This window comes from Melanostigma gelatinosum (assembly GCF_949748355.1).
Source record: "Melanostigma gelatinosum genome assembly, chromosome: 21".
Classification (NCBI taxonomy): domain Eukaryota; kingdom Metazoa; phylum Chordata; class Actinopteri; order Perciformes; family Zoarcidae; genus Melanostigma; species Melanostigma gelatinosum.
This window is the reverse complement of record NC_136654.1, coordinates 20,787,694-20,812,982: the sequence shown is the minus strand read 5'-3', so window position 1 is coordinate 20,812,982 and position 25,289 is coordinate 20,787,694. Positions and strand designations below refer to the sequence as shown.

The window sequence follows — 25,289 nt, the reverse complement described above, 5'->3', positions numbered from 1 at the left end:
TGTTTAACAGATGGTGACAAGCAGGGTGCAGTCAAGTACAACTTCGGCGCAAATGAGCACGTCTTCACAATATGGCACAGTGAAACATCTGATTAAAAAGCTTTTGGAACAGTTTAGAAAGAAAGTGTTGGCAGGAGGCTTTTCTTACCTTGGATGGAGCTCGACTCGCTGTGTTCCTGCTTCCTGTTGTGTTTACGCTAAGCTAACTGGTGGCTGGCCGTAGCATCATATTTATCTTATCTTATCTTTAGAGAGTTCCATCGATCTTCTCAACTCTCAGCAGGACAGTGAATAATCCGTCCCCCAAAACTATTTTCTTTTAAGGTTGTTTGTTTTGCTTGGCTCTACAACTAACATCATTCAACCCATTCCTTGCTGGATAGGAAACCAGAACACAGACCATTATAATCTTCAGCAGACTGCCTGCTGCGCTGGCTTTGCCCCACAGTGCATCGTTCACAAACCGAAACATCACCAGATGTAACGAGTCAATTATTTTGGTGGAAGCAGGCCAGTGCGATGGCTGTGTTTGAAGAAACACAACAGACGCACAGACAATCAATCACGGCGTGCCTATCTCTATCGGTTATTGGGGAAGAAAATGAAGAAATAATGTTATCGGTCAAATTCATCCATATCTTTGTTTATTGTGCGTTATGTTTTCATTCCTGGGAGTAGGGAGGTAGAGAGAAGTCCTGTAACCATAACTGTCTGTGACATCATTAAAGAGGAGCTGGATTATTTACATGATATCAATATTATCGCCAATAACGTCATGTTATGTTGATGTTAAAGTTAAAGCCTGCACCTAATTAGCTTAGCTTAGCATTAAGACTGGAAATGGAGGGGAACTGGCTCTGTCCGGAGCCGAGCTCTCAGGCTCATTGAAACGTTGTATCTTGTTTGTTTAATCTGTGCAAACAAAAAAAAGTGTTAAAACAACACATCTTGGGTTTTAATTAAAGAAGGCTCAAGGACTATCAACCAACTATTCCTTCAACATTGTGACAGTAATGGAGCATTAAAGCCGATATCTATACCTTTGCACGAGGCAGCGTTTCTCTGCGTCGTGACTCATTGTACGTATCCGGTGGATCCTGGCTCAATTCACACGGACACACAAACTGGTGCCCAGGTCACTGAGTCACTGTCTCAGCATGTATATTTGATGGTAACTCGAGCATGTGTGAGTGCAGACAGGCATATGGGCTTGATTGTGTCAACTGTGTAAAGTGGTGTGAATGTGCACAGAGTGTGTCATGAAGACATGTTTCCCAAGCAACGGGTGTGTGTGTGTGTGTGTGTGTGTGTGTGTGGGTGGTATATCATGGAGACAGTTGCCAAGCGGTTTGCATGCTGAACACCAATAGCTGTTTTCAACTCCAGCCTGTTTTGACTCTTCGGCGATTGCTGTGGTCTTCATCTGCAGTCACAGTCACTTCTCCCCCTCTTCTGTCTGAGCTGAGTCCACTCTGTTCTTAATGGGGGGGGGGGTTCTTTCCTGCTACCCATGGCAACCCGTACCTGTTTATTTCGCCTGCCAAAGTTAGATGGACAGAATTTGAACCGTGAATAATAAAGATGTTGATTGAAACACAAACAGGCGTTGGATGGATGGTGAATCTGACACATGGAGCGGGCATCTCTGGTTGACTGCCTGGGATATTGTCTGAACGAAGGAAGGTCTATTTCAAAGTCTTCCTATTTTGTTTTTATGTGGTCCGCACCTCGAAGGCTCAACCTCCCCTTCCCTACACACAGCTCTCCGTGGAGCTTTCTTTTCATCATCTTGACAGAAACGTGGCATGAATTGATTTTCTCCACTTGCCCATGCACAAAGTCATTTTGGTGATTATTTTCTCAAGGAACTTTGAGAGAGGAAAGCAGCAAGTGTGCACTTCTCAAAGATAAGTGAGTGCTTACAGGAAGACAGGTACACAATGATGGAAGAAATGCACAAGTAAACTTTTGAGGGTGAGCATGAGTGGGTACTTTGGGAGGATAAGTATACCAGCATATACAAGAGGACAGTAAGTGTTCTATAGGAAGACCTTTATTGGCCATATCATACAAACAAGTGCACTCGTGTGAGGAAATGGGAGGAGGGGAGAGACGGAGGAGGGGAGAGACGGAGGAGGGGAGAGACGGAGGAGGGGAGAGACAGAGATATGGATGCCCCGTAGAGAACAAATGGCTGGTTAGTTATAAATGAGGGGCATCAGCTTACACTGAAGGATACAAAGACAGTCAAGCAGAGGATACACATCTGTCATCTGCTTTACACACACACACACACACACACACACCAGCTGGTAGAGTGTAATGTAACTAGTGACTATTGTTCCATGGCTCATGCATCTATCTGGATTGCTAAACTGAGATGCACCCATAGAATATTTTCAAAAGGGTGAAAAGAGGTAAAATTCTCGCTCACCGTCACAGAGACCTTGGGTGGTGGAGGAAGGCACAAGCAATCGGCCCGTGTACAGTATGTGTCTGGAAAGCTAATGAGGGTTCACATTGGTTGGCGCACCTGAACAGAGAGGTGGAAATAAAGGTACAGCATGAACCTCACGCACATTAAGCTTGAAAATGAATAAAGCATTATTAGCACATGCACAGTTATGTTTAGACAACTTAAATATAAAATGCTTCTTTGTGTTCTGTCTGAAAGGTGGATGACACTTTCATAACTGGGCTCTAAGCCTGGCTCACTCCAAAGATCCACCCAGCAGCAGCTCTGAGTCTGACTAATTACCACAATATGTTCATTTGTACAAAAACAGTCATTTAAAAATGTCAATTTGTGGGTTCAGAGGGAGTTACATGGGTTAACTATGTCTTGACAAACAACAGTTTATCAGCTCAGCACTTCTTGTGCAGCTCACTGCCTGCCAACCCTCGCTGTGTCAACAACACTCCGGTAGGTCACCGTGCCCGGCTAATATTGACCAAGCATCACATATTGTTGTTGTTTCCTACGTTGGGTTGACCTTTTCATCGCACCCTGAAAGATAGAGTGGTTAAATGTATTTTCCAAAAATGCTGAACGATTCTTTGGATGTTTACCCAAAAACCACAATCCACAACATTTATTATTCTAAACCCATCAACATGTGGGAGGCCGAACACAAACCTCAGTCTTTGGTGTCACAGTTCAGAGATTTGAACACCCAACCATCCACTCAAACATCTTCACGGTGACTTTGGTGCAGTGTACACTTGTTACACTTCCGGTATTGGAAAAAAACAACATTGTCATTGAAGGTGATCCAAGCAGACATTCATTTTTATCCTATATATTTTTCGCAAAGCAATTGAGAAGCTCATCAAAGTATTTTGCATAGGAGATTGACGAGCAACACAAATGTAGAGCATGGTCAAGTTGCTAACAGGTTAGCAGGGAAAATAACTGCAGTGCATCGCAAATTAGGAGGGAAATGGGGAGTTGTTTTTAAGGATAAAAAAAGTGGGATTTAGTGTCTCTGCAGTAGCCCAAAACAAGACAAGCCAAACGATGACTCAAGAGGGGGCCTTTTGCATTTGTACGTTACCTGAAGGGTTCTCTCCATCCTTGGAAAGGAAGGGGCTGGTTGGTTGCAATCTGCAACCTCACCTCTAGATGCTTCTAAATCCTACACACTGCTCCTTTAAGTCAGCAGGCTTTTTAGCTAAGAAAAACCTTTTTAAACCAGTTTAATCTATATTTGGGGACACTCAATATGTCTCCCATGTCAACAAACAAGATATATTACCAATGCATCCTGAGATAAGCTGTGCTTTTATGCAGCTGTGATGTTTAATTGTGGAGGGGAGAGAGAGAGAAAGTGAAAAGTGTGATCATTGTTCCATGAAGTCTATTTTCTAGGTGAGCAGATATCCGTCTTCCAGCCTCCCTGTGGGATTTTTTCCCCATCCATCCTCAAGAGCTGAACAATAATGTTACCCAGGCTTGTGAATGTAGGTGTTCTTGTATTTTCGGAATCCCTGCGAGGACATGTGGGATAAAGGAGAATCCTTGAATGTTGGTGCTGCTTCTCCCCCTCTGAATGGGACCATTTAAAGCCTTCAGCTTGGGTTAGTGGTACTACAGTAAGGGCGTGTGGTGGCTGTGAATGGAGGTGAGAAAGCTTATCGAGGACAAGCAAATCATTTGTATACTGCACATGCAAACACGCACGCCTCTCGGCAAATTATTTATTTGCCTGTGCTTTATTTCGCCCATGTTTTTTCAAAACTTCAAACCCACTTACTGCATTTCTTTTTTTTTGTTGTTGCTTTGCCCTGAAGGTTACTTCTTATCTTTCATGATTTTCCTCTTCTGCTTTCCCCTCCTTGCTATCCTCCTCTTGACTGCTACCTTCCTCCTCCTCTTCTCTCCTTCGTGGTGGGATGTCTCAAACTGCAGACTGGCAATATGAGGGTAAGAACTATCTCCTCTTTCTTCATCTGTTAACTGTGTCTTCAGTCACCGTTGTGGTTTATTAACCCCTGCTAACCCTGCGGAGATGTTATCACTTGCTCGTTCCTGGTGGGCATTAGTCTCCCCTCACTGTCACGTCTCCTTTATCCCTTTTTCTACCACATTCAGTCCAATTATATGATTACTTTGCGCCTTTCCAAATCAACCCATTTCCTCTCTGGAGAGACGAATGCTGTATAGATTATATCTACAGTACCAGGCTCATCGTGTATCCATTACATATAAATATGCCTTGCTGTTGTCCCCACAGGATATTTTAGTCATAGTTTTTCTTCATTTACCTTTTTGTATTTGTCTCTATCTCTGAAACAAGTGTCTCCCTGTCAGCATTTGCATCCCTCCCCTCCGCTAACCCCTTACACCTCAATCCTTTTCTCCACTCCTCACTCCTTTCAGGAGTTGCTGTTGCCACTCTGAACCACACTCGCTCTGATATAAGCACTGTGCTCTGCAGAGTCCAATTCCATTTCAAAGAGAGACGCTCTGACAGAGTGATTGCTGCAGCCACTTATTTTTAAAGGAGAAAACTTACAAAACCAGTTTAAAACATTCATCAAGCAAAATCATCCATATATGCTTCACAGTTGAGTTTCACACTTCAAGCTTTTCTATAATGGATTTAAAGAACCTTACAAGGTAGCAATGTCAACTCTAAATGTTGTGTTTTCTTTTCATCCTCCCAGAATGTAAGCTGTCTCGGTCGGGTCCTCCGGCTACCATCGTTGCGATAGATGAAGAAAGCCCAAACGGTAAAGTATTCAGCTGTTTTACATCCTTTAACTCTAAATGTGACATGGGAACACTTTTGTTCGAATTTAAGACAATCATCACCGTTTACCGTAACTGAAACAAACACGTTTAGATGATTTTGACCTTTTCAGAAGGTGCTGATTGACGTGGCATGTAACCTGCACTCATTAATATTCATTAGGTGTGTGCCAACTGTGTGGTGGTTGGATCCCTGTCCCAGGAGATAACGACATTAGGTCATTCAATTTGAGCTAAATCACTGTGTATGAGCATAAACAACAACAACGAGATATGAGTCATAGATTATTTGTTTTACGTCAGTGTTTCAACGGATTAAACAAACAAGATAATAACATGTTAGTTAGCAACTGAATCCTTGGGTTAAAAAAACAAAACATGAACGCGACTATCTGATGCTGGGCATTTGTTTGAATATTTGAAACAAATGGCTATTTTCTCTTCTCTTCTCTTCTTCCCTGCAACCTAAACAAAAAAAAGCTGCAAGAATTTTCAGACACCTTTTATCTGAGTACCAAAGGACATATATTGAGTGCATTTTTGTCTCCAGAGTTAGCTCAGCAAGTAATTAGTGGCTCCCTGTTTGATGGATCTGCCATTTCGAGCGTATAGAATATGAGCAACCACAGAGCCTACTAACTGTAGGGGAGTGTCTGACTTGTTTGGTCGTATATATGAACATCATTTTTGTGAAGTTCAGAGAAGGTTAATCGTGGAAGGGTCATCATTTTCAGTAATTGACGAGTTTAATCATTACTTTAGTCACAAGTAAATTAAGGCTTCTGTTGGCCTTGAGGAAAGCCATTAAATCTTACACGAAGGTGAAATGTACACAGACAAGTCGGTCCGTGGGGTTAAATCACCCTCTTATCTCCAGCCTATATAGAATAATCTCCAGCAACAGAAACCTGTCATGATGTTTGCCATGTCTGCAGTATTATTTGTTCAGTACTTTCAATTGGAGTGAATGGGACAACCTGTATATACAGTATATGTATAAATGCAGTATGCATTATATTTTATGCAACACACCTAGTGGAATCCATGCCCTTGCATTGACACAGTCATTCAGCCGCAAAATAGTTTTCTAAGCTTTGTTTCAATTCAAGACATAACGGGAGTTCAGCCTTGCGGATTGGTTGAGGAAGCGACAATGTTCTTCTTGCCTGATTGCACATGTGACAAAAACACACTTTTCAAAAGATGTGCTTATTCCAATACATTTGGTTGTATAATGTCGTTATCTATTTAATTGCGTGTTTTGCAGTGAAATGATGATAAAACCCCCGGCAGTTACAATGTGTGCTCACATATGACTGTACATGTGTGCATATACACGCATGTGTGTGTGTGTGTGTGTGTCGGCATATTATTGTCGAACAACAGTGTGTACCTTGTGTTGTTTGTCTCTCTTAGTGGTAATCTTCCTGGCAGGGCTGTCGAAAAATATGTTAGCATTGAAATGCTTTGTATGCGTAATGCTGTGTGTTGCTCTGTGGCTGTGCAGTAGTGTTACCATTTAACAGAGAATCCCGCTTTAGGGCGATTATCTTTGGTTGGTTTGTGCAAGAAAGAGAGAGAGAGAGACTCGAGGAAAGAAAAGAGTCGGAGGGATGGAGAGTAACAAGATACAAGTTAGGGATTTCTTTTTTCCTCAGGGAAATGTCATGAAAGAAAATAATATTGAAATTAAGGGCTTGATTCTAATAATATAAAGTAAAATGGTGATTATAAGTGGATCGATGTGGGAATAGGAGTGGGGCAGATGCACAATCTGCATTTCACTCCATGTTATGGTTAAGGTCACTGTTGACAGTATATTTGAACAACTTCCGATTTATCATCGTATTTTAATGACGTGTGCATAAATAAACATAAAATCATGAAGCTGCCATGAAGGCTGAATTATGAGTGTAAAAGCAGCATTAAAATGGTACAAATGTGTGCGCTCTTTCTAGTAGACACACAGAAGGCTTTACCACAGCTGAAGTAGCAGGTGGCTGTGGCAATTACTTTTCAGTCCATGACTCGTACCTGTCGCCACATCCGGTGAAGCTAATGTCCTGTAGAAGTTCTATTAATGTGCCGCCACCATGCTCATTTTCTCGCTATTTCCTCCTAATATTCTCTTTACTGTTTCTCCCTCTCAGCCTCTCATTCAACCCAATCTTTCTCGCCTCACTTTCCCGCGCTATCTTTCTCATTCCTCTTGCTCTCTAATTGCTCTTTGTGCTGCTTTTTCTCGGACAGCTCCTCTTTGCTCTCCATGTTGCTGCGCGCACACTCCCTGCTTCACGCCGTTGGGCCTGTGTGCCGTAACACACGGGTCAATTTAATATGGTGCTTGTGGTTTTTTTTATTTTTATTTTTTTTACTCAATTTGCAAGACAGAAGCAGGAAAACCAGAGGAGAAATAGCTAAAATATGGCAAGGAATTAAACTCCTCTAATGAATTAAATTTTCTATCCAATTTCTCAAATAAAGAAACCAATTTCATTATATTTGCCCGTTTATTTAACATCAGCGAATCACAGCAAGGCATTTGACATGAAGGCCGTGACCCAAATTTATGTCTGGCAGATCAGATATGAGATCGCTGTGTGTGTGTGTTTAGTTGTACGTGTGCGGATGTGTGTGTGTGCAAAGCGTCCGTTAAAGGGCAGACGCTGAGTGAAATTATTTACTATTTCTTTGCTCTTTCTCCACTGATTCTGATGTTTAATGTACGATAACACGCACACACATGACCACATCCAAAATTGTATCTGGTGCTGAAAACCTGCAATGTCGAATAATGTGCTGCGGAATGGTTTTGTGCTCACACACACAAACATTTCTTTTATAATTTATTCTTTATTAATAATGCAGCGTGTCTGGCCTGGTAATGGGTCTCTTCAACCCGTTGGAGCTCGAGTGGTTAAACTGCCTCACTTCTTCCTCACACGTTTTTTGCAGCTTTTCTGCTCTAACATTTTCCATCTAAATTTACAAAATGATACTGGACAACCGAGCATTAGTTCATGAAACTGATTGAACACGAGAATGAACGTGTGAAAGAAGAACAGGAAGACTTCAAAGTGAAATCCAGCAAAGAATCAGAAAAGTTTGGCAGCGGGGCTCAGTTTCCATTGACTCTGTCAATCACCGATGAATTTAGGATGATTGTATTTAACACAGACGTCCGTCTGATTCTCCATCTGCCGTTTCCTTCTTCTTGTGAAGCTTAGCTTCTCTGACCCGTTGCTCTTCTCTGCTGCACCGTCTCCTGGCTTTGCGTTGATCGAGAGATAATATGCAGCAGACAGTTTCCATTCAAATCATGTTTAGTCGCCCTGTTTTTTTTTGACTCTCTTTTTCTGTCTTTCAATATTCCTATCGTTCCCAAATCGCTTCATTGCCTCTGTTGTGTTTAATGAATTGAGTTTTTGTCCGTCTGTACTATCTGTCTCATCAAAGGGTTTACTTTTTATAATGTCTCTTTCTGTGGAATGTATTTTGTGTTCCTGTTGGTATTACAGCTACTGGTATGGAGAAGGCAAACAGAGTATGTCGAGTCAGCCTTCATTTAATTTTACTCTCTTTGTGTGTGTCTCTGTCTCTTCCCTCTTGACCTTGGCTACAACCTACATGTCATTTCCAGGCATATACTGTAATTAATTCAGAAAATGAAGAAAAGCAGAGGGTTCTCTTTGGGCTGCCTCCTTTTTTTCACGAATGAAATTATTATTTGAATCTCTATTTGAATTTTTATTGTATCCCCAGGAACGTTATTGGTGGACAACATGCAGATAAATGGCGTGGCTGAGGGTCCGGGGCGTACCATCTCTCTGTCGCTAAGGGATAACCACGACTACTGGGTGATCCTTGACCCTTCCAAACAAGCCCTTTACCTCAACAGCACCGGACGTGTTCTGGATAGAGACGTAAGGCGGCTGAACTACCTTTTTTTTTTTTTCTTCTGCCCCATGAAAAGTTTTTGGTCCCATTCAATTTGTATTTAAAAGTGTCTTAACTTGCATGAACTATTTAGCTCCTCATGGTTTGGCTCCTAATTGTCAGATCGATTGGAATCTTAATGAATCTGTTGTGACACACTATCTCACAGGTAGTGGGCTCCCACTTTTTCAGATAGCACCTCAAATTAAGAGCAAATGTAACGCTGTTTCAACAGGTGAAGACAGCTGCTTGCGTCTTTGTTTAGTTTAGTTTTTCTTCTTACACTCGATAAATGTGCCAGAAGCCAATTTTCATGGCTGTCTCACCTATTCTAAAGGTGAGACAGTAAAGTAATCCAGCAGATGTTTTTTTTAAGGTCTGATTCAGCACAAAAAGTTGAATACAAGAGTCCGGCTTTCTTCTCTGCAATTGTTTTATTTATTTTGTTTTATTTTCTGGTTAATTATTTATCGCTGTTGTAGAATTGTACTTTATTTATCGCTCTGTTTTTCTCTTGTCCAGCCCCCCTCGTATATTCATTCCATTGTGGTTCAGGTTCAGTGCACCAACGAGCTGGTAGGCACGGTGATTTCACACGAAGTCCGCATCGTTGTTCGAGACCGCAACGACAATGCGCCGCATTTCCAACAGCCAAGATACTACGTCGCCATCAGTGAGGTAAAACACACACACACGCACGCACACACACACACACACACACACCTATACACAGTGAAAGTTTCACATATATAAACATACACATAATGCCAAAAGTGGTGGAAATACTTTACTGTCTTTCATTTAAATCAAGAGCTATTTATTGCACTTCTAGTGCAGTGCTGCTGTCTATCATGATGCCAGGTACAGGACTCATGGGTCTGAGACTGGAGACCGAAGGGGGGGGGGGGGGGTACAGTGGTACTTAGTACAGTGCACAGCATGAGCAGTGAACTGTACCAAGCTTTTCCCATGCTGCTCTGGGGGTCATGTGTAGCGCTTACAATGTCACTTTAAGAGGCTGCATTGACCTGCACTCTGACAACGTAGCCTGGTGTGTGTGTGTATACACACTGCAATGTATTTTGAATATAATCCTCCCCTGAATAGTCTTGTACATTGCATTTTGCTGTGACGCTAATGTTGAAGGGCTGTACCGTAAGCAGGGGGAAAAGCAGAGTCTTTGGGCAGTCTAAGAAAGGATCTAAATCTGTTATCCTGCGGCTTCCAGAATAGTCTTTAAGATGCCAATCACACAGTTAGTGTGTCATCTAGAGTCTGGGGGAGCAGAATTTAACTAGAAGCGGTACAGACTGAAAACTGGACAAGGATACATGTAGCCTGCTGCCAGTGTGGACATCGGCAGACCCAGAATATCTCATTATCCAGTATTCCACAGCCTGTCCAACTCAATCTGTCTTCTCAACCTCTTTTTCTCTCTCTTCTCTGTTTTTGCACCTCCCGACACTCCTTCACTTCCATGCGCCCTCACCACTCCCAGCTCTTCATTATGTCACCTTTCCTCAACCTGCCCACTGCCCTCTGCCACACTCGATATATTTGCGGTTGTCTCTCCTCCTCCTCCACCCCACCACCTCTCACAGCACTCCAGTTTCTCATTACTCCTATGAAAATAATAATTCCCTCCGTTCACAACGACCGGCGTACAATTTAGGAGATGCCTTGTAAAAAACTCTAAAATATGATTCCTGTGCCCGCCCAAGGTAAATGTGGTCAGTTTGGTGGTATCCATTTAAAAAAATGAGTTAATTTATTCTGATGTGGGCAATAATTAAGATTTGAGTGCAAGTCTGTTCATTAGTTCGACAGCTACATCTAATTCACTTTACTTTGCACCCAGATCTCCAACCACCTAATGCGGTGAATTTAATATTGAGAGAGTGAATCAGGAGTTACATCCAGCTGTGTCATCGTGCCTGCTTCTACTTGTCTATTATTAACAGTTGTTGAGTGCAAGAGAGTGAGGAAAGTGACACACAGAGAGGCAACATGGTTAATTATAAAAACGTCTGTGACGTGAAGGTTTTCGGGTACACGCTGCGATCCGTGTGGCTGATTGCATGAGTTGGCACTGATGTCAGAGTCTGGAGTTGTTTCATTAGAGCCGTATCCGCAAGTGGCAAAGTGACAGCATGAAGACCTTCTGAAGACCATTGTTGGATCTGTGGGAGGCAGAGATAACCCTGTTGAGGGAAATGATGTAACAAGTCATTGGTGCAGCAGCTTAATTAAACTTAATCTCAAATGTTTCTTGTGCTGTCTGGAGATTAGACTTCCGTTTTGACACATAATCGCAGATCCTAAGGCGCATGGCTAGAAAAAAAATACAGCATGGCAATTTAAGGCTGGCAAAGGTCTTCCTTTCATGTGCTGTGGCAAGTGTTCAAATTGTAGGTTCAGAATTTCTTTTAGAAAATTGAATCGAATACATTTCTAAATGTGTAGCTTCTCTTTCCTCTACTGGAGAGTGAGTTACTGTATATTGTTGCACTGGAAATTAAAGTGAACTTTAAAGCACAAAAGAAAATACATGCATTGGCACACGAACTTAAATGATTTAAGAAAAAGTCCAATATGGCTTTTATTAAGAGTTTGTATGGTGTTTTCACCATCGCAAAGAAAACCAAAAACACGAAAGAATATATATAAAACATGAACGTATTGTTCATCTCCACATTGTGTGCATTTTAACTTGAATGAACACGGGTTAGCTACAGTTACCATCATGTCAGACACAGCAGCTGTCTGCTGCTAGGAGTTGGCTTAAAAGAGCAACCCCGACATATTTGACATCATTAGACAACTGAGCATTATGTTCTGCTGCTGTGTTGCCATCCAATGTGTGCCGCCTCAACCACAGGGTTTCTCCAGCTGTTGGAATGTCGTGCGTTGCAGGATCGCATGCAAAATAGCTGATGTTACAGTAACTGGCTCAAACATCTGTTAGCTAAACAGCTACCACTGCATATATGGTATGTTACCATGACGCTAGCTCTCTGTAGCTAGTGTTACAGTGGTTAGCTACTGAAAGAAACTATTCAGCATGAAGACGTCTTCATGTTTTAACTTAAAATGAACATTGTTGTGTAACAACCAGTTGATTGAATGAAAAATGCTAATTTAACGGCATCTTAGCTGAGCTCCTCAGTGTAGTTTCAGTGTTTTGGCAACTGTTTGGGTGGAGTAAGTTCATTTAGGTGAAGAATGTCTTTGGACACATTGTGGCACATTGGATTGAATTGTTAATTCATTCATTTGTTAATTTCACATTGTAAAAGGGTTGGCACCTACACCTTTTTGGTCTTTGCTGTAATCGTTTTTGAAATTGACTCATTCTTTTATAACAGTGTGTATTTGGGTCCAACCTGTTTCTGTTTTTATTGTTGTTTTATTTCACTGAAATCAAAGACAAAAGATGAAGATGAAGACACCCACACTGTCTGTTTGTCTCGTGAGACAAGCACTCTTAACGTACCATGCGTGATTTTCTTTCACCCTTTTATCTAAAAACTTCAATCGGTTGGGGCAATGAGGTGTAGTCGACATTCACAGTCGTGACAGAGGTAAAGACGGAGGCACCGACTGCAGATACAGACAGAAAGTTAGACAAGCCGTGCTGCCTGTGATTCGTTTTATTTCCACAGCAAATGAAAGCACACAAACATTTACATGCTGATCTTCCTTCTCAAGCCCCATTTGAGCACAATAAACAAGCTGCGATCATTTTCTGTTTGTTTTGTAGAGACAGTGGGGTATCACGATCCCTTATGGCCAGACGCATGTGAAGAGTTTTTTTTGATGTGCCCGTATCTCTGCCACACGCAGGCAGTAGATGTCAGGAAGACGAGATACAACAGTACAGGAAAGAAGCTGTTTGATGTCAGTGGTACAGAGTATGAACGTGTTTAAGTGTTTGGCATCATGTAGCGTGAGCTTGTAGGGAAAAGATGCTGATATTCTCCCTCGCTGTGTTGTGTTTTCAGCTGACGCCAGTGGGAACCACGATCTTCTCTGGTTTCTGGGGGAACAATGGGGCAAAAGACATAGATGACGGTCCCAATGGACAGATAGAGTACAGCATCCAGTACAACCCGAAAGACCCGGTAGGTTATCCATCTGCCCGCTGAGCTCTTCAAAGCTTGAAGTGGCCAGATTCTAAACTCCTTCTTCAGGCTGTTGGTTCAACTGTTGCTATGGCAATAATAATTGTTTGAATTCGGGAAGAAAACTTATTGATGAATTGACAAACTCTCACACAACACGTGCAGTATACTTGTACTGTTTAAAGACTTTCGCATAAACCGTCTCACGCTTGCACAGGCATGCTTCAGCTCCAGTGGGTTCAGTAAGGTTTTAGACCCTCGTCTTTGGGAAGTAATAAGCATACAACTGGATGCATGAGTTGTGTTGTGTGAGAGTTTGTAAACAAATAACATAAACGAAAGCAAAAAAGAGCAAAAATGAACCAACATTTTACAACGAGGGATGCATATTTACATGGTTATTTATTTTATTGTTTAAAATTGACATCATAGCCAGATTTGGGCTCAACACCTGTTCTCTGTCTAGTAAACAATAGGTTGATAATTAATCCTTTTCTTGAAAACGTTGACCACTTACTGGATGTGTTCAGCCATGAGCTTCACTTTCTTACGTGTCAAAAGCCAAATGATGATGTACAGTAAACCACCTTCCCCTATCTCAGAGTTTAGTTGCTGGTTTAGTCATAAACTACATCAGGAACAGATGGACTCGTTATTGTTCAAAGATTAGTTCATTATTGCATCATGCAGCATATCGAACACACTTTTAATCCGTCAAATTTTTTGCCCAAGAATCTATATTGGTATGATTATATGGGAGTTCCAAAGTGTTCAATATTAGACAAATAAATAAATATGAAATAAATAATCACACTAAGAAATATATTGAAACTAAACTCATCACCAAATTTATATTTCAAATGCCCAATCTGCTTTTTTCATCATGCCATTTTCCTGAATAACACACAATGTCATGCCACTGTTCTTTATGTCATAACTGTTGTATCATTAACTCTTGACTCCGTGAGGGACTCACTGTGCTTGTAATTTATGCGTTTCAGACAACCAACAGAACGTTCGACATCCCTCTGACACTATTTGGCTCTGTAGTTCTCAAAGAAAGACTCAACTACGAGGAGATAACGCGGTACCTGGTCATCATACAGGCAAATGTAAGTCTTTTTTATGTATTGTTTTATATATTTGCCTCCACTTCGCTGTGCATATATCAAGGAAGCAAGCAAAGGGAAACGGCGAGCTCACATGGTTCTGTAGGAACGGGGATGACGACTACATTTCAAATGGTAGTTGAAACTTAAACTAGTCTAAAAGTAAGAAAACACTCAGAGAACAGTCATAATTGATCATACGGGGTTTATGTGCTACACTAAGCTAGCTGTTCCACTAAATTCCAGTTCTTATGCTAAGCTAAGGTCCTGGCTTCACTTCACATGTAACACACATCTATGAGAGTCGTATCAACCTTCTTATGTAATTCTCAGCAAGAGACGGCGTTTGTGTATTTCATGTCTAAGTCCGTAAAAATGACAGAAAATATGAAAAATATTAAAGCCTTCAATGTGGGCAGAGTTTCAATGAATACATAAATACAGAATACAAATACTGTTACAGTAGCTGTGGAGGATGTTATTGTATCAATCGTTGCTTCACGAAAACATGTGTTACAAAAGAGTGAGCGGGGCACCATGTTTAAATGAAAGAGATTATTTCCTGGCGCAGACCTCCGTTTCTTCTCTTTGCGTTCTGATGATTAACACTGAGGAGAACACGGTGTAATGCAGCGGTATAGAAACACTCAATTCAGGTGTAATGGTAAACAACATAACCAAGGTTTTATGCTTCTGAGCTTGTTTTTTCCAATTTTAAAGTGACTGGAAAACAAAAAGAGTTTGATGGCAGAACACTACGTTGCCTTACAAAAAGACACCAGCACGTATAACGGGAAGTAGATGAGGATCGAGATTATTTGTACAAACTTGAAATAGCAAATCGAGTTTATTATTCAACTGCAGAGAGTTTGAGTTTCCCATTGATTCCCTCGGTTGGCTGTTTTGTTCTGAGCTTTACAAGATACAAATGTTTGTGTATGTCTTAATTATCTTGAATTAAAAACAGAGCAGTTATATTGACCGTTGAGATGAATTTGCCTGTTTCTTGTGCATTTGCAGAGCAGCTGCCTTTGTTTGTAATTGGATGGCAGATAAACGGCCACTGGAATAAGAACTGTGTTCACAAAAGAGTGATCACACGTGAATGCCTGAGCAGAAGTAGAAGTTTGAGGACAGCTTTACTCTCCTTGTCTATTCAACAGTTTGTGTTGACAAACTATTTCAGCTTTACTTCTTTCGAAAAAATTACTTTATAGTGTGCAACGACGTCAATCTCCTTTCATTGTGTGGGTTTTTTCGAAGACCCGAAACCTTTACACAATACAAACAATTCCACTGGAATGTATTACTTGGATTCAGGTCATGTTTTTGTGAATATGGTGCTACACGGTGTACCGTTCATTCAGATAGCGTTTAAAAACTGGCTGTATTTTCTATTCTGAATACTCCTCTCTAATGGTTTTTTTCTTCTGAAGTCTTAAAATCCCACTGAAGCAGATGAAGCATCTTTAGCGTCTGTACTCCTAGCGTTCCCCAGTATTAACTGGAATATTTGAGCGATGTGTAGTTACGAGAGGAATTTAATTAAGATCCTAAGCGTTTGATTGGACTGCTAAAAAGGTGGGCGGGCGTATTGAGGGGAAACGCTTTTGATCGGCTGTGCAGCAGTGGTTGGTGTCTTCAAAGGTGATTTCATGATGACTATCTGTCCGGGATGGGGGCGCAAACACGACTGTTGGAGATTTTTGAATTACTTGATCACCCATTTGACATTAAGGCAATATAAATGGTTTAAGTACTTTATCGAAGTTATATCCTTCAATGAATCCAGAGTTGTGGCGAGCCGTATTCAATTCTTAAAAACGTTTCTGGCCATTCATTGAACAGCTAGAAACAGGAGTGAGAGCAGAAGCGCAATTTCGAATCGTTTATATTGTATTAATAATTTTAAAACTTTTTATTTATTTGTAAAATTGCTATGTTTAGTTCTTACAGTTTTCTTTGGCCACTCATTGAACAGCGACAGAGGAGAGTGGGAACAATTCATTTGTAAATCAAACTTTATACTTGCTGCAAAAATAGCTCATGCTGTTGAGAGTTCGCTGCAGCTTTGTTTTGCAGCATTTTTCTGAAAATATTCAGCAGGACTACGCTGTGGTCATTTTCTAATTTAGACTCGAAGATGAAGACATGCAAATATCTGAAAAAAGTGCAGTATCATCCTAAAATGAAATCTCTCTGTCTAGGACCGAGCCCCCTATCCCAGTGAGCGCAGTACGGCCACCACCACTCTGACTGTGGATGTACTGGACGGTGATGACTTGGGTCCCATGTTTCTACCATGCGCGCTTGTTGGAAACACCCGTGACTGCAGTCCCATCACGTATAGGGCTAATGTACTGGAGCTGATAGAACCGGTGAGTGTGTGGCTGATATTATATACTGCATTGTGTGTTGTGTGTATGGTGCAGAGGAGCTGTTTGCATTTGTCTCTGTGTGATAGTGAGAGCTGATCCTCACACAACTCCTATTTAAAATGGAAGGCATGTTTTGTTATGGGCTTTGCATTGCATGTAGTTTAACAATGACGAAATGATGACCTCTGAACTCTTAGACATGGTATAACATGCCATTTGCTGTTTAACAAGCTCGACAATGCAGCATGAAAAACAGTCGTCTAATCGTTTAAAGAAAATACATTACTGTGAAGGATTCATTTTAATCATATTATTTTAAAGGACAAATTCATAAATGACAGAACAAAGTGTCAGCAGTAATACAAATTGAACTGTGGATAGATATTTATTCAGGCCGTGTGTGTTTGTACGCGTGTGTGTTTTACTGATGCTCAGAGCGAAATTCTGCTTCATGTAAAATCTGTTGGAATTTAATTTTAACCTCTGATCGACTCTGATCGGAGGATGGAATACCCAAGTCTGTTTTGAGACATTTCTGATTTCCAAGTGTGTTGTACATTGGGAAAAACTTGGACATTTTTCAAGACAAAAAAGTAGCATAGCTTCTGAGAGTGTACCAGGTATAATTTCCTCCTGAAAAAGAGCCACAGTGTTTGATAATGTAACTTAAATTTCTATTCACTTATTTCAAAGTGAGTCTGTGTCACCATAGTATGCATTCATGCTTACACAGCTGTATATATACTCTTGCATTTCAGGCATTTGACTGATGTTGTTATCAAGAGTGACGTACAATACCACCTTGTAAATGAGACAAAGTTGCTGCAGGCAAAATTCTCAACTCTGACAAGTCAGCAGAGCATTCATCCCTTACTACACACACACACACACACACACACACACCTACACACAGACACACACACACACACACTCACCCATAACAGTGTCAAGCCAGCAGGGCAGTCATGCTTTGCTTGATATTGTCTACTTCATCTCTTTGTTTGTATAGATCTTTGACACACACACACGTACGTATGCCCACATATGCTCACTTTACTCCAGACATACTGATGTAACTCTCTCTCCTTTAAACCCTCTTTTATCTCTCCTCATTCACACATACACTCTTATAGACATGCACACACACGCACACACACACACACACACACACACACCACAATTTTCTCCCAGCCAAAAGAGGCACGGCGAGGAACAACAAGGAGTAAATCAACTTTACACCTCGTGGTTTTGAAAAGTGCATGCAGACAAGGACAGGGTTTACAATGGAGGGATGATGTGGAGTGGGAAATAAAACACGGAGGAAAGAAGAGAGAGAAAAAGTCAGACACAAAAACGTGTTGCTGGGGAAAAATCTGAAATGATGTATAAAACACGTGTAAAAAGATTGCTTCTCACTTGTCAATCTGCTCCCAATACACAACTGCTGCCGACTCAAGGTGCTTCGCTGTTTCCAGTCTGTGTAATCGTACAACATTACAGTAGTAAAGAGAAATGGGATCACAGACAAACTCACTTTGCATTGCTTCTCCTTTCGATTGGTGAGTTTCACTCTTTGGATGAGACCGTGATCGCTGTTCATCACAGCAGCTGGGACCTTTGCAGATGTCAGATTAAAGGTATTATTTAGGGAACGCAGACATTTCTGCGTACTTGATGAAGTTAATGATGGCTGCATCGTTAACAGAGCCATCGTTAATGTTATTAGGGACACCTGTGCGTTTCCCGCTGTGACAAAGTCAAAATGTCTGCTGTGAAAAGGTTGATTAGTGAAAAGACAACAGACAAGACCATGTAATGGGGTCTAAACCTTTATGATGAAGGATTTGACAACGATTAAAATGTAGCACACAGTCGTCTGTACGCAATTCAGTTCCAGAGGAGGGAGCAGCTGTTTTATTGGTGTTCAAAATCAAATCACTGAAGAGCTAGCATAAGCAAGATAGCCTCGACCAAGGAGACGCACTAATTGTGAGTCGCGGCGCAAAAACTCAGAAGCTTTATTTAAAAACAATCATAAACTTAAACAAACTCCGGTCATGTGATTAAAATACGTGTTCATGCCAACAGCATGGTCTGAATGCACTTTTATCTTTTTCAAAGCAGCTGTCTCTCAGGGGCCTTATTTGATTGATAGAGGCTGAGTGTCCATGTAGCGTGTTTTTTTTCATTTTTTTTTTCAGAATGCCTGCGTCATGTTTCAATTACTGATGAGGGGAGAAAAAGCGCTACATGGACACTCCTAAACTTTGAAGCTACCCAACATGAGCACTCAACCCAATATAATGAACGCTCATTTACATTTACGCTTGCTCCCCTCAAACTGTCGATGAAGGTAGACTGACAGATAGATATAATTTGGAGATGTGATTAGAGACGTGGAAAGAAGAGCAGCTCTCTGCTGCCGCTGTGATATACAGAAGATGGTGAGGAATGAATGAAGAGGAGAGTCGAGGCACTTTAATAGTTTGAGTCCTAATCAGACTGATAAGATATGACAACCTCAGAGCCTTAGAGGCAACAGTTGCTGCCTCTGCGACTCAGAAATGTATCGCTGTGAGGGGAAAATAGATAATTGAACACCACAGTAAATAACTCTCCCAAGACCTGAGCAAATTATTTAGTTTGCCATTACGTGGCAAGTGATTGGCTATAAGTTACATACCGATGAACAAAGCATCAAAGACTACACATCACTGTGTGCCCGAGCTTTATTTTGCAGCTGCCTTTAACAATGGCTTCAACTTTGCAGGACTGCGGTACACCTCAGGAAATGAGTTTTTTTGTTACGTGATCGTGCTGAGTCTCCTTTGCACCACGAAGAATGTCTTGCCGTGTGCTCCCTCATAGCTCAGTCGTTGGCACAAAGCCTCATCTGACCACAAGCAGGGTTTTTCCCTCCGCTATTGATTTCCTCGCCTCTCTCGTGATCAGCCACCTGCCTGCACAGCTGCTGCTCATTAGTTCCACAATATAGGGCAGTTTCCCCACACACATTTGCCAGGTGGCTGCTGCTGCTGTGGTGTCTGAGACTCATTCATGTCTGTTTGATACCCGTTGCTGATGTTCTACCTGCTGATTCTACCTACAATTCATGTTTCTGTCACTAAGCCTTTAACGCTTCGTGAGTAAACAGTCTTTTAACGTTGCCTGCCCAGCTTGTGAGTTGCTGCGGGTCCAACATGTTGGGCATGCGTCGTTAAGTGGGTCCAGTTTTATCAGGCTCTCATTGAGCTATCTGGTTTTAACTGTCAGTGTTGGTCTGAAAACGCAGATAATATCAATGATATGAATTATTTAAAGTATCTGGCACAATGGCCTTAATTGTAAGGGTTGGTGACACTGGGTGGGACTGTCTAATGTCACTCCTTACACCTTTCATTTCACGCAGGATCCTTCTTTCCCTGTTCACTGTCACTTCTGACGCTATTGTATTGTTGTCAGCGGGGTTCTTTTTTTTCTGTCGTTCGTGAAGTACCGGTAGTGTGTTTGATGATTTCCATTGTTCATAACACACATTTAAAGTACCTCAGTGTTCTCGGTGACCTGGCTCGCTTTCCCCCTTTCTTCTTTACATCTCCCTCAGCTGCCTGTTTACACTCAACTCCTGGCAGATTCATCTCCCTTCCATATATTTACACCCTCTTTTATTCCACTTCATTACTCGCCATAACTTCTTCTCTGTCTGTGGCCCTCTCCTCTCCCACTGACAGTCAAAGAGATATAGCTCCATGATGGCTTGTAGACTTTAAGTGCTGTACGACAGGTGCGGCGGTAAAGTATCGTATGAAAGCAGCTGTATGAGAGCACTATCGTGTACATTGCATATGTGTGTTGGCTTGGCATTTATCGCTTTAGTGATTGGAGATTTTATCCTGTAGCCATGTAATGTTTCCCCCAGTGGGGGTCTTTGTATTACCCACACCTCAGCGTATTACACTGTTATAAATCAACATTATAGCCGGGCCACACTCGCATACAGATAGGGATCCACATTTTTTAGGTGTTGCTTGAAGCAGTCGCTGTTTTTAATTAAAGCTGGCACTGTTGGTGAAATGTTGAACATATTCTACAAGTTCAAGTTTGCGTGATTGATTGATTTCTTTCTTTGTTTTTCATCCTCAAAAATTAAACTTCATAAAGTGTGAGCAATGTAGTTACTCGCCTGTGGCGCAAGTTCTCTATTACTCTTTCCTGTTTTTGCTAGTTCTGGTCTTTTTTTCATATTAATCTATTGGTTATATCATATTTGTAAGTGATGACAACTTCAATGCCCTCCTTGGTTCTGTTTCCAGAATGAGGTGAATCCTGTCAATGTGACTCCATCCATTCAAGCTGTGGACCAAGACAGGAACATACAACCTCCCTCGGACAGGCCAGGGATTCTGTACTCCTTCCTGATTGGTAGGTTTACATTGTGTTGGCTTTAGATTGGTTATCACTGGTATTGGGCAATGAGGCAACAAATACAGCCAGACAATATACATTTCTGTGCCACCGACAGATTTACCATTGTAGGCTACAGTGTTGAAAATCGAATTATTAGAATTTGAATGTTTAAAGCAAAGAAACAAATCCAAGCTTCTCCAAGATCTGTGATGTGGAAAAGAAAACACTTGACAGACAACTTAAAAGTTCGAAGATGATTTTAGTACAAATGGTCTTCATCAGACAAATGGGTAATCTCTGTACAACAAAATTGTTTCAAAGAACATACTGTTGCAAAGTTGCTTGATTGGTGGACAAAGGAGCATACCTCAAGAAGAAGATAGGCGCTCACACAAACATCCGTAACTGCAGATATCTGGGAAATGATGCTGCTGCTCATCTCACCAAAACTTGATTTCCCCACTGAGCAATGCAGCATTCTAAAGCGCCACATATGTATGTGTATACGTGTGTTTGTGCATTCCCACCTGTGGAGAGCAGAGATGAGAAAACTGGGAGCACTAGCCATCCTGCTCTCCCCTTCTCCCCCTCTCCTCCTTTCCTGTATGTGTTATACTTCCCACCACATACATTGATTCTTCAACCAATTACTGATCTTTTCCCTGTCTCGTACACAAACTACCCACTGTTTGTATATTTAGATGTTGCTCAATTCTTACCGTTTGTGTCCTATTATCTGCTCTCGCTCTTAGGCAAACCAGAGTCCTATGCAGAATATTTCAGCTTGAACGGCACCACAGCGGAGCTCCTGATACTAAAGCCCATTGACAGAGAACTCTACCGCAGATTTGATCTGGTTATCAAGGTGAGAAACACTCGGACTGCACTCGGCGTAACTCGATTTTCGCCCAGCATGTTTCCAATGGAAGCAACACCCTCCCCTCAATGTGCAGTGCCTTTTTTTTTTTTTATTGCACTTAACCCCGAAACATCCATCAAGCTGTTGATCAGATCTGTAATCTTAAGTGAAGACCAGCTGCTTCTCTTCAATTTATTTATTCGGGGCTTCCTGGTTTCTGTCAATTAAAAATAGTTTACCCAGAACATATTGGGTGCCAGTAATTGTGAAGCATTAGTACTATCCCATGCTGTGTGAAGGTGTTTTCTGTCTTAATTAGGCTGGTAATTGAATTACACCACCAAGCATACATCTTGTTTGGCTCTACTGAAGTTTAAAATGCTAATATTCCTCTATAGAATGTTTAAGTTAAAGGTGTGCATATAAGAGTGTAGGGATGTTGTTTATAAAATGCATTCGGTGTACTTTTGGGATGGTAAAGCTGTTTGATCCCACATGAACTAATGAATGAAGGTAAGAGGAGGACGAAACTCAAGGCAGCAAGCTGGCAACAACCATGAGATGTAGATGACAATGGCGACCAGAAATAATATGCGAACAGAAAAGAAAACGCAGAGGAGAGTACAGATAAACAAACAGAAAAACACACAGGTACACAGGCAATCAAACTGTTGTATGGTCATGTGCTTTAGATTTCAGATTTCCATCAACTTTAAACAGCTGAGTTTGTTCTTAAGCCCCATAGAGACAGGGTCAACATTACAGGGGCAGGTTGGGAATGAACACTGTGTTCCACAATAGTTCAACTCGTCGTTCCGGATGCCATTTTTAACCGTCGGGAAATTACAGGATATGGTCTGTAATTGACTTTACACACAATGAGACAGCCAAAAGCCTTCCCAAAGGGGAGTGAGAGAGTTGAGACAAAGAAACTGTGTGAGGTGAATCTGATTCACAACTCAGTCTAATCATACGACATAGACTGGACTTTGCCTGATGCTTGTGCCTAATGTGCTTGAAGGCGAAGCTTTGCAGCCAAAATGAACCGTTATTTTCTTCCTCCTCTTTAGGCGGAGCAGGACAATGGCCACCCTTTGCCAGCTTTTGCCAACCTCCAAATCGAAGTTCTGGATGAAAACAACCAGGCACCCTACTTCCTGGAGACCAGTTACCATGGCTACATCAGTGAAGCGTCACCAGTGGGATCCACCATAGCGACCGCGTCCAGCCTGTCTGCACCGCTGGCCATCGTTGCTCTGGACAACGATGTGGAGGAGGTGAGGATAAAAGCATGAAGAGCTGTCGTCGACGAAAGACATCAAAATCCGATTAATACTCGTGTTTTGACAAAATACATTATCACACTTAGTAGAAAGAATAATGCTGTAATGTTGTAAATATACGGAATAATGTTATGTAACATTGTTTATAGCATTAATATGCATATGCATACCTCCTTTTATTGAGTTCTTTGAAGCTTCAGCTGGTTGATGTTAACAAGGGCTGTGCCTTTGACAACAACAAAAACGAGTATAAATTGATTTGCTCTTAATTCCAATGCCTGCTTCCCAATGTGTTATGGCAACTTGTCAATAATTCGCTTTAGTTTGCATTCAAGACGTGCCATGGTGTAATTTGCCAGATGGAAATTGACCGTTCGCTCGGCCCCTGCTGAGCTCTCTCTTGTCGCGTGGCGCATACGCCGTTTACGGCGATAATACTGCCAGATTTACTCCGCAAAAATGTTTTAAACAACGTGTCCTTGATTTTGGAATGATGTATTTGAAAAACGTGTTATTTCTAACAGGCGTCTTGTCGCGTTTGCCAGCTGAAATAAAAAGGAACTGGCTGTTAGCCGTCATAACATGAACAGCTCACGGTAGAGCAGACAAACATGGTGTTTATTCCATTCCTTCAGCTTTTGCTCTTTTGTGGTTGATTTTGTAAAGCAAAATACATAGACAAATATATGAATCAAAATGACGCAACCCTCCAAACTCTTACGGTCTGCCATACCGTGTTACAATTGCAAAGCTATGATTGGACAATTGCTGTTTGAAGGCGGGCTTTAGCCAACGGTACCCTTATATCCTGGCACTTTGGAACTTTCCTCAAGGTCTCGCGCGTGCTAACAGAAGTAAACATGCTAATTCCTGTCTCCAACACAATTGAATCACCATGCAAACAAACCCCAGCATGGTGACAGTGTTCACGCAGTAGGAAGTCCTGCAATGATCGAAGCATTGAGGTGTCCATTGCAGCCCTTCTTTGTGTCCTACTTGCGCCTTGCTTGCAGTGTGTGGAGTGCCCTGTCTAATGCCTCTGAGAATCTGGATGGTAAAACCATTTCCCTCTTAAATTGCCTCTCAGTGATAATGTAAGAACTTACAGTGCTGCAGCATTGTTATTGCCGCTGCTCCCACGAGCTTAGTTTGTTTAAGATGTAGCATCGGCGTTTTGACAAAAACAAGCTTTGGTTCATTGCTTTCTAAAAGACCCCCAACAGCAGGGGATGAGCTCAGTGGGGATAACGTGTGTGTTGCAGTGTGTTCCTGAGACTCGGTCTGTTTGTGTGTGTGTGTGTGTGTGGAGATTGATATACATTGACTTATTTTAAATATTGCTAACCCTGGTCTTTCCTCCAGCATTAAGTACCAACAATGATGATTAGTCCTAATTGCTTTTATGTACCATCCGTCATTTTTATTTAGGTGTGTGCATACGACTGCGTGTGTGTGTGTTTGTTTATGACTCAATATCCACACTGGCTACATCGACAATATTATCAGCCCCCCTACCCTGCTGAGCCAGCCTTATCTGGAATGAGAGCTCACACACGCATACACACACTCTCATACACACACTCTCATACACATACATATACAGCATACAGAGGAGGGGAATGTCAGAGGAGGACTTGGATGGGGATTGCCTCTCCATCACCGAGTTTAAAACACACACACACACACACACACACACAGCCCTCTTAGGAGAATTTTTATGTCGAGCAAACCTTGGAGATGTTTTTCATTCACCCTCTCCTGTCTAAGCACGTCTTTGCTCTCAGCTGTTCTGGAAGCATTTTAATTTGTTCTGTTTCTCCGCTTCGGTTTAACTTCAATTTGGAAAATATAATAATTTCTCAAAGAGAGAGAGAGAAATGATTACTGCTTTCCTAAAATTTGTGTCACTTTTGCCAGTGCTCTTTTGATTATTCACTGTTTATTC

The 25,289-nt window shown here is 41.5% G+C and overlaps 1 protein-coding gene across 1 annotated transcript in view; it reads left to right on the top strand.

Moving 5' to 3' along the window:
- Window positions 1-25,289, top strand: part of LOC306794592 (protocadherin-15-like) — a gene marked incomplete at both ends in the record, with an annotated part of 105,038 nt that overhangs the window by 5,321 nt on the left and 74,428 nt on the right. The window contains 10 exons of the mRNA XM_079292706.1: window positions 4,409-4,423; window positions 5,167-5,232; window positions 9,014-9,174; window positions 9,710-9,865; window positions 13,189-13,308; window positions 14,310-14,420; window positions 16,625-16,795; window positions 21,109-21,217; window positions 21,955-22,067; window positions 23,132-23,338. Of these exons, the coding sequence (XP_079148832.1) occupies window positions 4,409-4,423; window positions 5,167-5,232; window positions 9,014-9,174; window positions 9,710-9,865; window positions 13,189-13,308; window positions 14,310-14,420; window positions 16,625-16,795; window positions 21,109-21,217; window positions 21,955-22,067; window positions 23,132-23,338 (1,229 nt within the window). The remainder of the gene's footprint in view (window positions 1-4,408; window positions 4,424-5,166; window positions 5,233-9,013; window positions 9,175-9,709; window positions 9,866-13,188; window positions 13,309-14,309; window positions 14,421-16,624; window positions 16,796-21,108; window positions 21,218-21,954; window positions 22,068-23,131; window positions 23,339-25,289) is intronic.